The sequence below is a fragment of the Eubalaena glacialis genome, chromosome 3 (assembly GCF_028564815.1).
Source record: "Eubalaena glacialis isolate mEubGla1 chromosome 3, mEubGla1.1.hap2.+ XY, whole genome shotgun sequence".
Lineage (NCBI taxonomy): Eukaryota > Metazoa > Chordata > Mammalia > Artiodactyla > Balaenidae > Eubalaena > Eubalaena glacialis.
In genome coordinates this window covers 106,350,094-106,363,158 of record NC_083718.1, presented here as the reverse complement: position 1 = coordinate 106,363,158, position 13,065 = coordinate 106,350,094, and the positions used below count along the sequence as shown (strand labels likewise).

Sequence of the window (13,065 nt, the reverse complement as noted above, 5' to 3'; positions counted from 1 at the left end):
AGTTCAGACAGTCCCCTTGGTTCATTTCAGTGATCAGGTAATCTGATGGATGCCTGGAATGAATGACATTTTTAGCTTTAGTACAATTAGTGGGCCCCTTGTTACTTGCTGAGGGAATGAATTTTAAATGTTAATAAGTCATGGGTTATCTCAATAAAGCACACCAAGTAGAATCTCTTTATCAGGAGAAAAAGACTTACGTTACCAATTCAAAGCTGCAGTCGCTTCAGCCTTGTAGAATCTGTTTCTTCAGCTCTAAAATAGGGCTTATAGAGCTCTCACAGAAAGGTGGTTAGGATTATATATGTACAGAGGTTAGAAGATATGTGTAAGAGAGCTTTGTAAATTTTGAAGTCCTATACAAAAGAAAGTTACTAAGGTAACATTCGTGAATTCTGATAGGAATTACAATAAAGACAGTTCTTCAACAAAGTTTACGAACACCTTCTCAGCCTCATAGCTATCATTTCCATATGCGAAAGCTATCCGATATCATTTTAGGAATCCAAATAACCATTTAGTCCAGCCTCCTGATTTCATAGGTGCAGAAAGGGAAGCCCAGGAGAGGCATGTGACTTGCCCAAGGCTGCAAGGTAAGGTCGGGGCCAGGTTCTCAGGCCCTTGACTGCATCATTCATACACTTCTCTCCACCTTCACTGGTAGCTGCAGCCTCTGGTTTATCATGTTCCTGTACTCACCCACAGCACTGCCCTGACTAACTTCCCCTTGTTGTCCCATGGTGGCCTCATAGCTCCTCTGCTTCTTTTTTGCTCCAGTGACCGTTCCTGCCACTCCGGCTGCTTTGCCTCCTGGAACCCAGACTCTAGGCTTTCCGATTTTGAATGTACCCTCCTTGTTACACGCCTCCCACATCGTCTCTCTCACCCTTGTGTAATCTCCTGACCTTTAGTCTCCCTATTCTTTAAGGCTCTCAGCTCCCTTCCGAAGTCTCTTGTCTGCAGCCCACGGTCACTCATTTTGGTAAGACCTTTGGCACCATACTTCCATGCCTTTTGTCTTGCTCACTTTGACAACTCGCACCCTTGGCATCTTCCCAGCAGGTGATTTCATGCACTAACTTACTGATTTACTGAAGATTGCAGTACCCCTGCCACTCCTAGCCTTGAACTTTACCCCGAACCACGTCGCTGCTCCGCACAATTGCGTGTGACATCCAGTACGGCTGGAGTGCCCTTGCCCTCTGGTTTGATAACTCCTCATTCTTTAAGACCTTGTGCAAGCACCACCACACCTAGTAAGCATCTCCTTGTGCTGCTGGACAAAGTGGGAGGTGCCTCCTTTGTTTTCCCGTAATTCTTTGTGCAGATCTCTATTACTGATGAGTTGTAATTTTAATTTTAATTGAAATTATAATTTCAGTTATAATTTGCAATTTTCAATTGCATCTATCTTTCTCACTAGACTTTGAGCTCCTGAGGATGGAGGCATGCCTTATCAAAAGATGGAGACTTTTGTCTCCAAGTGTCCAGCACAGGGTCACTAAACACACAGAGACTGCTTTGGCCTTATCATGATCCCCATGACTTACAGATCCTCTTCCATCCTTCTGCCTCTAGAGGTTTCAATATCCTGCCCTCAGCATGTTTACATCCGTCACACTGATTTCTTATCATTTGCTCTCCCACCTTTGTCTTCCTAGCTGTACTGAAACTGCTCTAGTGACATCTTAAATACCCAATCTGATGCCACTGACTTGGTCCTCAAACTCCTTTGCTTCTCTGAATAATTGGCACTATTTTAACAAATAACTTTTGTTAAAATAACTTAAATAACTTCTATTCTTTTAACAAAGAACTTCTTAGAATTCTTTTTCTGTGTGGTTTCCTAACTCTTTGAGGCGCATTTCATTTTCTACTTTGGAAATTTTTATTTCTTCCAATAAAGCTCTTATTATTTTTTCCCCTTTATTTCATACCTTAGGTAGATAGGTAATATTTTACAGTACATTCTATTCCAAACCCAAATTTCTTATTTTTTATATGTTAAAAGGTTTTTTTTAAAGTTGATGGTTTGAGGTGATGATTTACGGATATTTTTGTGTGTGTGTGTTCGTATGCATTCTTTTCCCAATGGCCTTCATTTTAATTATATGAATTAAAATGGAAAATTATCCATTACACATTTACTTAGATTAAAAATCCAAAATCAGAAACCACTACCACCAGCAAAAACCCTGTTTCTTATTTTAAACTATACTTTAAAAAGTGTAAGTATTAAGAGTTATACAGTAATAGGTTGTAGTTTGCTATTTCTGGTCAAGAGTTACCATAATAAGGGAATCAGTCAAAGAAAGAAGATTTAATGAAGTGAGGACAATTTGCAAAACTGTGTATGTTATTTAATTTAAAATGTCATCTGATTGATAGGCTAGACCAAGAATTGTAATCTTGTACTTCAAAGAATCCATAAACTCCTGAAATTATATATAAAATTTTGTATGTATTTACATTTTTCTTCTGAGAGGATTCATAACTTTTTAATAGGTTCTCAAAGGGAGTTTTGGCACAGACAATGCTAAGAACACTGGGCTGGAATATACGAGCTTCTAAAAGAGAAGACTGTAGTAATTAAGGACAAGGTAGTGGTATTTTTTTTTTTTTTTTTTAGGTAGTGGTATTTTGAAAAGCAGAGTACCTTTTTCAAAGTTAATCAGTTAAGAAAATCTTTCAATTACTGATTCAATAATTTGACAGTTTTATAAACATAATATGATTGAACTGGCTTTTTCTAAAATAATCAACACAGTTTTAACTGTTGATTTCACTTTTCCTCAGAGAAAAATATAACCCCAGCCTGCGGGAAAAAAGAGCGTCTCTGAAAAAAGGGGACGTTTTCTAGGGCAGTAATTTTTTTTTTTAATACCTGCTCTTATGAATCAACAGGACAATCACAGTAATCTTGGGGACAATTTAGAAAGATTTAAAATATTGACAGAAATGTAATTTTAAATGTACAAAACATCCCACATGGCCCTTTCAGGGTAAAAGAAAAAAGGGGAGGGGGGGATGGTGAAATGGATGATTATATTAAAGCACTGAAAGTACCTGGCAGATGGTGGGGCTCAGGGAATGTCCTTGTTGCTGAATGAATCAGTGCAGTAATCCTATCTGGTAACCAGGTACCTGCCACGGTATCAGGTGGTTGTACACAAGCACTCTTTTGATACAGTGATCAGACCACCCTCTTATTATAACTACAAAAACATGTTGAAGATTTCTTCATGAGGTTATCTTCTGTTGCAGGTTCATGGGCTTTTGGGGGAAGAAAAGCAAGCTACATTCTGGAGAGTGTTCATGTAGTTTAAAGGGGTTTCAGGGGTGCTAAAACAGTGTTAATTCCCACAGGAGTGAGCGTACGTAGAGTTTGCAAGGCCTGGAGCCCTTATGCCCATTCAGAAGCCTCAGGCAAGAAAACCCCCTTTTATAGAGCATCCCCAAATGCCTTCAACTATATTATCAGCCCGATCGATTAACCTTTACGAGCAGCTTTTCTTGACGTTTTGACTTCTACTTTGATCAAAGGTGCCATTTCATTAAATGAAACATACTGGGTTTGAAACAAAATGGACCGTAAGAGACACCGTTTTCTTTTTAAATAAACTATTCGATCTGTTTTATTTTAGCTCTAAATAAAAACATAAACCGTATTTTGTTTTGTACAGCCAAAGAAAATTTTCAAGAATATCCCTTTCCTGGGAAAGTTGGAGGTAAAACATGTAGAGGTCATGGCTGCTCACAGGAAGACCTGTTCATTTTATCGCTTTTGCAATGGAATGACCACTGATTGCTATGGAGACGCTGATTGCTGCGGCCATTACTGGGCTAGCCTAGTCACTGTAAGAGAATGATGCCTTGGTCACCATGGTCCCTGTGCTGTAATCTACTTAATCTGACTACCATCATTGGCAGAGCTTGCTTGTTTAGGGAAGTGCATGGGCTCAGTTTTTTTTTTATTAAAGGGCATATAATCCAGGCTGCACTGATGTCTTCCTTAGCTCAATCAGTCTGATTGACACCGCTTAAACACCACATTCTAACCACACGACTTGAAGATTTTACTTTTAAGCATGGCAAACAACTTTACCGAAAGGCTGCCCCCAAAATCTGTTTCTTTAAATTGGCCATTAACTCTTTTGTTTTTGTTTTTTTGGCTTTGAGCTTAATTGCATCACCTTTTGATTCTGAATGGTTAAGTAGTTTGTGGTCTCCTGACCTAAACTGAACAAGTGCATGATTTGTGTCTGTCACCATAATTCAAGGATAGCCTGGGGTATTTGTGATTTGTGTAGCATGTCATCATTTTCTCTCTCTCTCTCTCTGAGTTGCTGTGGCTTGTTTTTCACAAGGAGTGATCCCATTAGAATGCAACCTTTCACATAGCTTTCCCTTCTGAGATAGAAAATGTCTGTCTGGGGTCAATATCCTCATCTTAGTTTGTATTTTTCTAATATGGCAGTCATTGTACTTTTTGGTTTACAAGTACCATCAAACATTTATATGCTATATTACACACTTGTCATGATTTACATAAGAGTGGTAGAACTTTAACTCTCACTCAGGGAAGCAGTACAGGTCTGGAAATTTCCATAGTTTTGCTTATGTTAATTGATAGATATTCATTACTAAATCCCGTCTTTTAGTTACTATTTTTTTACCTTGTTAAATGAAACAATTATTGTACCTGTAATTAAGATCATTCCATTGGACCTTGCTGTGCTGTGAATGCATCCCTAGGTAGTTATTCTCTTCCATTTGTAATAAGCCTTGGCCAATATTTTCCCCTTGTTTAGCATCAAATATTCATTAGACTTTGAGCACTTAGGAGGCTAGAGGCTGGGGTTCTGCTTCCCTTGTTACCGTGTTGCTCAGCACTGTGCTTGACACACAACAGCTGCTCAGTTCATGCTGATTGAACCATTAGAACTTTCTTCGGCCGCAGTATCCCAGCACTCAGATTCAGCAAACTGCCTATGGGCTGCTTTCAGTCCACAGACATGTTTGGTTTTTTTTTTTTGGCATGAATGCTGTTTAAAAATTTTGAATTCATGGTCAACATCTGTAATTTATGAAAATTTTCATTAAATTATAGATTTCTGGCTTCTTTTAAATATTGCACTATCTGATTTGGGCCCAGATTCCTGCACGAGAGCTAGGTTTGCATTGGGTAGGGCATGCTTTTCTAGTTTTCCAACTGACCCACTTTAAATTCTTGGCCCCTGAGAGCATCTGAATTTGGAACCTCTGGAATAACACCATTATTTATTTATTTATTTATTTATTTTTGGCTGAGTTGGGTCTTTGTTGCTGTGTGTGGGCTTTCTCTAAGTTGCGGCGAGCGGGGGTTACTCTTTGTTGCGGTGCGCGGGCTTCTCACTGTTGTGGAGCATGGGCTCTAGGTGCGTGGGCTTCAGTAGTTGCGGCAAGTGGGCTCAGTAGTTGTGGCTCACAGGCTCTAGAGCGCAGGCTCAGTAGTTGTGGTGCACGGGCTTAGTTGCTCCACAGCATGTGGGATCTTCCCGGACCAGGGCTCGAACCTGTGTCTCCTGCATTGGCAAGCGGATTCTCAATCACTGCACTACCAGGGAAGCCCTGGAATAACACCATTTAAAGCAGCTTAGTTGCTGAAACATTAAAGGAACTTTTTCCTTAGGTGTTATCAGTCGGAATGCAAGAATTTACAAATTGTAATAAAGTTTTCTGAGGAATCTGGGGAAATGTGTTTTCTATAACATGCTTTTAAAAGTCACATGGCATGATTTGGAGTTCCTAAAAGAATTTAAATGTCTTTTGGGGCTACTTGACCAGATGGACGGTATTTTAGGATCCATATAGAGCATTTCCAGGAATGGGGCCTTTTCCCACATTTTCATGCAGCTCTTTTCCAAAATTTAACAATATCTTAGCACAGTGGATTTCAGTGTGTGGTCCCTGGACCAGCAGCCTCAGTATTAATTACCAAGGAATTGTTAGAAATGCAAATTCTCGGGCCCTTTCCTGCTGAATCAGAAACTCTAGGGGCGGGGCCCAGCAATCTGTTTTAATAAGCTCCCTAGGTGACTCTGAATCAGTCTGTTAAGAGGATGAAATACAATATAGTAATATAATAAAATATAATTTAGATTGAAATTTAGTTTGTTTTTTATTTCTGAAAAGTTTTAAAATTATTGACCAATTCAACCTGAGAATTATTTAAATTTTGAACCGTGAAACTTGTTATGGCCTTATAATTGAGAATCAAGGTTTACACAAGTTATCAAGCTGAGTGAGAGAGTTCTGGGTTCCTCCCGTCTACCACACTTGTGGAGAGCACTCAACTCTCTCATCTGACCTGGGAGCTATTGGCCAGGCGTGGTAAGCCAGGCCCTCCATGGCTCCAGGCTTATGTTCTCTTGGTAAAAGAGAGGCACAGCATGCTCATTATACTTCAGCCTTGCCCAGGACCTCTGGTTTGGGAGTCACTCTGTGTCTGGTCAAACTGGACCCCTTTGGCACTGTCCTACTGCTTTGAGAAATAATGGCATGTAGCAAGTGACCAATAAATATTACTGTTGTTGTTGTTATTATAGAGGGCTGGCTGTGTCCACTTAGGTTAAGAAGATTCAGAAGGCTACATACTCCAGTTTCCAGATAGAAATCTACAATACAGTGTGGATAGTAGCTGCATGTTATAATTTGCAATGGGTCATGTGCAGCCTTGCTGCAGAGCAGACAAATAGTCCAGAGGTCTTAGTATTCCTTCTGTGACATCCTCCTCTTTATATTTAAGACTATATTCATTTGTTTTACCGATTTCTAACTTTACTTTGCTATTGTACACAGTGTTTTTGTAATCTCTAAGCTTTTCATGTAAAGCAGAAAGAATCTATATTAGAGCAAGGAGCTCACTGAAAGCCAGAGGTGATGGTATGATTTAGCAAGTAATCTCCATGAAGGGCGTGGCCGGTACACCGGACTGTAGAGGTGGCAGCCAGGTAAGGAAGAGGCAACTGTCCAGTTTGGAGGCATGAAATTCTCCTGATATTAGAGCAGAACTTGAAAAAATGTCTACGGGGCTCATTTATAAAATAAAGTCCTCTTCTGTGCAGGACTTTCTTTTCTTGCATGGTAAAGTTCTTCCATATGAAAGATCTCAAAGAATGAGCCAAATGTTCCTCTAAAGGCCCTTTAGTCATCAGTGTGCTTTGATATGTAATAGGTAGTTTTTGTTTTTAAGATAAGGACCTGTTTAATATTTGGAAGGAGAAAACGTTAAAGAGGTTGTGTAGATCAACTCAATCATATAAAGCACCAGCTAAACAATTGGCAAAATGTTTTGTTATCCCTGAAATTTTTCATCCTAGTACCAGAATATCTCCTCTGTTGAACAGCGTTACTGCTGCAAGACTGTGGTATGCTGACCCATAAGAGGAAGGCCTGGCTGTGACAGGGAGGGAAATTAGGACAAGGCTTGTAATATATAAGATTTTTCTCTGTTGTCCTTCACTTTGAATTAGTTTTGATTCCTTGAGTGAGAACTCACCTCTCTGTGATCTGACCTAGGAGATATTGGCCAAACTTCACTAAACAGAAGATCATTTCTTGACTTGCAGTGCTGAGAAAAACACTTGAATTCCAAAATAGCTAACCCTAAGCAAGGTAAATGCTAGGAGTTTTAAAAGCTTTCCTAAAAGTCAGATAGAGAACTCTCATTTTAAAAAGTAACGTACAGCATGGTGACTACAGTTAATAACACTGTATTGCATGTGTGAAAGCTGCTGAGAGAGTAAGTCCTGAAAGTTCTCATCACAAGAAAAAAAAATTTGTGAGTAGGTAGGGTGACAGATGTTTTAAAAAAAGTCAGTTATGTTTGCATCCTGTAGGCAGCTTCCAACAGGAGGTATTTCGTTTTATTTTATTTTTTAATTTATTTAATTTATTTATTTTATTTTTGGCTGTGTTGGCTCTTTGTTGCTGCACGGGCTTTCTCTAGTTTTGGCGAGCGGGGGCTGCTCTTGGTTGCGGTGCACGGGCTTCTCATTGTGGTGGCTTCTCTTGTTGTGGAGCACGGGCTCTAGGCGCGCGGGCTTCAGTAGCTGTGGCACACGGGCTGTAGTTGTGGCTCGTGGGCTCTAGAGTGCAGGCTCAGTAGTTGTGGCGCACAGGCTTAGTTGCCCCGCGGCATGTGGGATCTTCCTGGACCAGGGCTCGAACCCGTGTCCCCTGCATTGGCAGGCGGATTCTTAACCACTACGCCACCAGGGAAGTCCAGGTATTTTAAAGTAGTTAAAATTTCTAGGTAGATTTTGTGAAGAATATTGTTTATCTGATATAATTTCTGAAAGCTTGTAAAGGTAAAAAAAATCTTCCCTTAAAATTTTAATTTGTATTATATTTACTTTAAAAAATGTATAAGTATACAGTGAAAAGAAAGTTTCCTTCAGAATTCTGTCCTCATGGTTCCCATTGTAGGATGGTTCTCTGCATTCCGTATACTTTAGAATTAGAGAGAAAAACAAAAAAGAAGCAAACACAAAAAGTTCAAAAACAATCCAACAGTAAAGACCATTGGCGATGAAAGAACAGCAATAGGAGTTTGTCACTGTTGGCGAGTAAATTTGTAAAATAAATTTAATTCCACTATTTAATGATAAGAGTAGCTTGTTATGAAACCTAAACTCTTAGTAGAAAAGGGCATCGAAACAGATAGTTTAAACTTCCTTGGAGGTGTGTTAGAGATCCAGGAAATGAAAATAGTGAGAGGCTGAGAGCCAGAACAGCTGAGTCCTTGTGTTCCATCTGACTCATGTTAACGGGGTCCTGGTCTCTGTAAGGCAGTCTTTAGGTAGTGTAGGATTTAGAGACCGTAGAAGAAGCTTAGGTCTTAAGAGCCTTGATTCTTCTTTCAATAAATCAAACATAACTTACTGATGGAGATAAATCACTGGCAAAAACAAGCAAACGAGAAATGTCCAGCAGGTAACAATTCCAAATTGAGAAAGCAAGTAGACAAGTGTCAACACCACTGATGGTGACCTTGAAGTCTTTAGATAACTTGTGTGCTTTAACTCCACTGACCTGAATTGAATAAAATGTACTCTTTTAAAAAAATTTATTATTATTGTTTTTAAATGTACTCTTTTAAACTTTATATCATAGAGGTATTTTAGTAAGCTTGTCTGGAAATAAGGACTTTGATAATAAGAGACCAAACCTCAAAGAGGTTTGAGGCAAACACTTATTTTTCAAAGTTCAATTTAAAAGAGCAGTGCTGGACTTCCCTGGTGGCGCAGTGGTTAAGAATCCACCTGCCAATGCAGGGGACACAGGTTTGAGCCCAGGTCTGGGAAGATCTCACATGCTGCAGAGCACCTAAGTCCGTGTGCCGCAACTACTGAGCCTGTGCCTTAGAGCCCGCGAGCCACAACTACGGAGCCTGCATGCCACAACTACTGAAGCCTGCGTGCCTAGAGCCCGTGCTCCGCAACAAGAGAAGCCACCACAGTGAGAAGCCCGTGCACCTCAACTAGAGAAAGCCCGCGTGCAGCAACAAAGACCCAATACAGCCAAAGATAAATAAATAAATTAAAAAAATAAAATAAAAGAGCAGTGCCATTTTCAGAACGTGATTCTTGGTTATCAAAGAAATGCCTGACTTGGGGCGGTGAGGGTTTCTAGGCTTACAGCCATGATGCATAGAACTACGTTTTCTGTGGTTACACATTAAAGCCAGAATGTTGCTGTTTCATCTTAGAATAAACTTCAGAGTTTTGGAAGAGTTTCTTTTCCTTGTAGAAAATAGCAGGGTAAAGAAAGGTATATAGTTCTTACATTTTTAAGGGGCCTCTAAAAGCAAATATTCTGCGGGTTGTGGTTAGTGTGTAGAGTATAAAAAGCTGCCTTTCTAGTCGGTATGAATTTATAGATAAATATTAAAATGTACTTATGTGTCTGTATTTTGAAAACCATTTGTCTGTTTTGAAATATGAGGAAAACCATATAACTGTTTTGAAATATGAGGAAATGGAGTGGATTTCATTGAGTTGTATCATGTTCTTATTGTTTTATGTTTGAATTTTTACTAATAATTTGATTTCATTTTAACAGATCGTTTTGTTTTTACCTTCTTTTCATGTTTAGCATGTATACAATATACTATGCTGCTTATTTTGGATTTAGTTGAGCATGCAGCATATTGCTTGGCATATAGCAGCTGGTGCTTAATAACTGTTCGTTTGAGTCCATGTATTTAATATATGGCTATTGTATTAAGATGTTTGCTGACATAATCCTTTTGATGGTTCATTTTTTTCCATTAACCATTTATTTTCAGGTAATTAAAAGGGGATTTTTTAATAGAACATTATAAAAAGAAAATATTAATATTGGTGCTCTGGTTAATATAGACATTTAAAAATGTTTAGAGAGGAAAATAGATTGGTTGACACATTTAAAAACAAATGGCATAATATGAAAAGCATAGATAAATTTTCTGGGAGTGGGTGTGGTGTGTTAGGGAATGAAAAAGGATGAACAGACTTTACATATAAGATCAAGAGTAAATCTTCAAAAATGATTCCTGCTATAATAAAGATGCCAATAATTTATCTCCCATTGTATCAGTCTCCTTTCTTGGAGAGAAATATATTTGGTATAGTGCTAATTCTTACATTATGATTGAGCTGTAAAAAGTATGAGCTAATAACCCTCCATCCCGTACTACTTATGTATGAATGCCATAGAAATTGAAGTCGAAAGTTGTTAAATTTCACTGATTGTGACATGTCTTTGAAAGTTAAGAGATGATGTTTTTCTGTACGTTTCAACATTGTCTCTATGGTTACACTAACTCTTTTTATTCCCTCTTTCTAGTCATACAGTTTATCACGAAAGAAAATTGTGCACTACACCTGTTTTGACCAACGGAAAAGAGCAAATGCAGCATTTTTGATCGGTGCTTATGCCGTAAGTACTTTTTTCATGATTATTTCCTATAATCAGGCCAATGGAATGCTAACACTGTCAAATAAAATCCAGGCCACTTTTTCAGTGGAATTGGGAGATGGTGAAGATTATTAGCAGCTTGGGAATTGATCTGGAATGGAAAGTGTGGACCAGTATTGATCGTCTGTTTACTCTTGGATCTTATTTTCCATTAGCTAATGAGAGAATCTTGGGACTGCAATGTGTAGCTTGTATTCCACAGTTGTATAGGTGTTTTTAATAAAAAGAATACCCAGAAAGGATATTTACAGAAAAAAAAATATAGTGGAAGATAATTAAAGACTTAATGGTTTCCTTTTTTTGGGGATAAGAGGAAATCCTTGATTGCATGGGGGAGGATTATTATTATTATTATTATCAGTCCATTTATTTATCTATACAAGTGTTTGCAGTAAGCAAACTGAATATAAATCCTGCTTATATTGCAACTTCCCTAATGACTAGACATGACTTTTCAAAAATAATTTTGATTAGAAATTTTGTTCTCTGTAAGCACTAAAATGTAAGTGTGAGTTCCACATGAATGTGCTACACAATTTTGTTGTGAATACTTCTAGAATTTTCTATATATACTGGGATTGGGCAGGTAGGGGAGAGAGGTGTCCTTTTCCCTCTCATCCTTCAGGAAGGTCGGTGTTTCTCTAAAGCCTGGAAGCTCACTGCTGCATGACCTTTCAACGGCCTCCTTCTGAAGACCTTGATGGAAAGAGGCACCAGCTACTAGACATTAAACTCCGCCACATCAACCCAAAAGCTTTGGGGGAAAAAGCCCAGCTGTGCTGTTGAAAAGGCTGTCAGCTGTTGCAGGGTGTAGGCTGAGGATAGTGGCAGGCTGACAGCCAGACTGCAGCCCGGGGCCTTTTTTCCAGAACTGAGATGCCCAGCTCTGTCCACCTTTTCTCATCAGGATGTGGCTACAGTAAAGCCTTGGGCCATCCCTTGTGGTACTTTTCTTTCCTGCTCCATAGACAGCATGCTATAGTATTTGGAATCATGACTAAGAATCAGAAACACAGTTTTTCATCCTGAAGTGGCTCTGGGATGAGGGGTAAGCCAGTTTATCTTTCTTAGCTTTACTTAGTTTCCTTATCTGTAAAATGAGAGGGTTGGATATAATGACCTCTAAGTTTCCTTCCAATTCTGAGGATACTAGGATTATTTGTAGCGCCAGCCAGGCTCTTGCTTTTATTTTAAGAGCATGCATGAAAAGCTGGCTGTTGGCATGAAGGTTCAGTGAAGTGCTGGTAAGCTGAATTAAGCAGGCATGCTTATTTTCCACTTTGATAATTACTGTTTATTTGAAACTGATAATTGACACCGTGTTTAAAATATGGAGAGTCTGTAATAACCTCTGGATTCAAGCCACGTAAACAAGTGTGTCTTCCTGTGGGGTTTTGTGATGTTTTTGAGCATGTTATTCGTGAGTCCTTTGTCACAGGGATTGCTGTCAGGAAGAGGTCATTTGCTACTCGCTGCTTCCCCCTCTTCCCCTCCTTCACCCCTTCTTTCTCTTTTTTTCTTTCTTAATGCCCATCCTTCCTGTTTTTAGTGTCTTCCTTAATTTCAGCATGGCACCTTTGGAATTTTGAATGGAAGTTTAGTTCTAATAGATGTGTTGAGCTTGGGGATAAAATATATCTTCCAATGCAGAAGTTTCCACCACTTTAAAGCAGCCAAATGAAAGAAAAGCAGCCTGAGGGAGTGCTGAGGGCAGCATGAGCTTGTCTTACATGCTGGTTACCGTCTGAGAAGCAGTGTAATTATTATTTTACTAGTCATTTCCCAGTTGATTTTCTTTTCGAATTTTAGAAATGTGTTCCCCAGAAAGCTTTTTTGACACAACCCTTAATAAAAATGAGAACCAGGAATTGTAAACTTTCCTTAAAGAGAATTTTTTGCCTTACTTTGTATTATATGTATGCATTTAATTGTTGACTCAAGTATTTGAAGAAGACAGTAATGGCATTATACATACATCTCAGCTAAGATTCATATGTATTACATATTGCTATTTGGATAAGTCATAATTTCCTGGGGGAATCTTCTTGGACATAAAAGACTTTT

General features: G+C 38.8%; 1 protein-coding gene across 6 annotated transcripts in view; it reads left to right on the top strand.

Moving 5' to 3' along the window:
• The window catches only part of CDC14A (cell division cycle 14A), a 176,427-nt gene that overhangs the window by 19,480 nt on the left and 143,882 nt on the right, over positions 1–13,065 (top strand). For 4 of the 6 annotated variants that reach the window (XM_061186274.1, XM_061186272.1, XM_061186273.1 and 1 more), the window contains exon 4: positions 10,870–10,962. In XM_061186274.1, coding sequence (XP_061042257.1) covers positions 10,870–10,962 — 93 coding nt within the window. Of the gene's footprint in view, positions 1–3,683; positions 3,858–10,869; positions 10,963–13,065 lie in introns of those variants that run through there. The other 2 variants (XM_061186276.1, XM_061186275.1) reach the window with 2 other exon arrangements.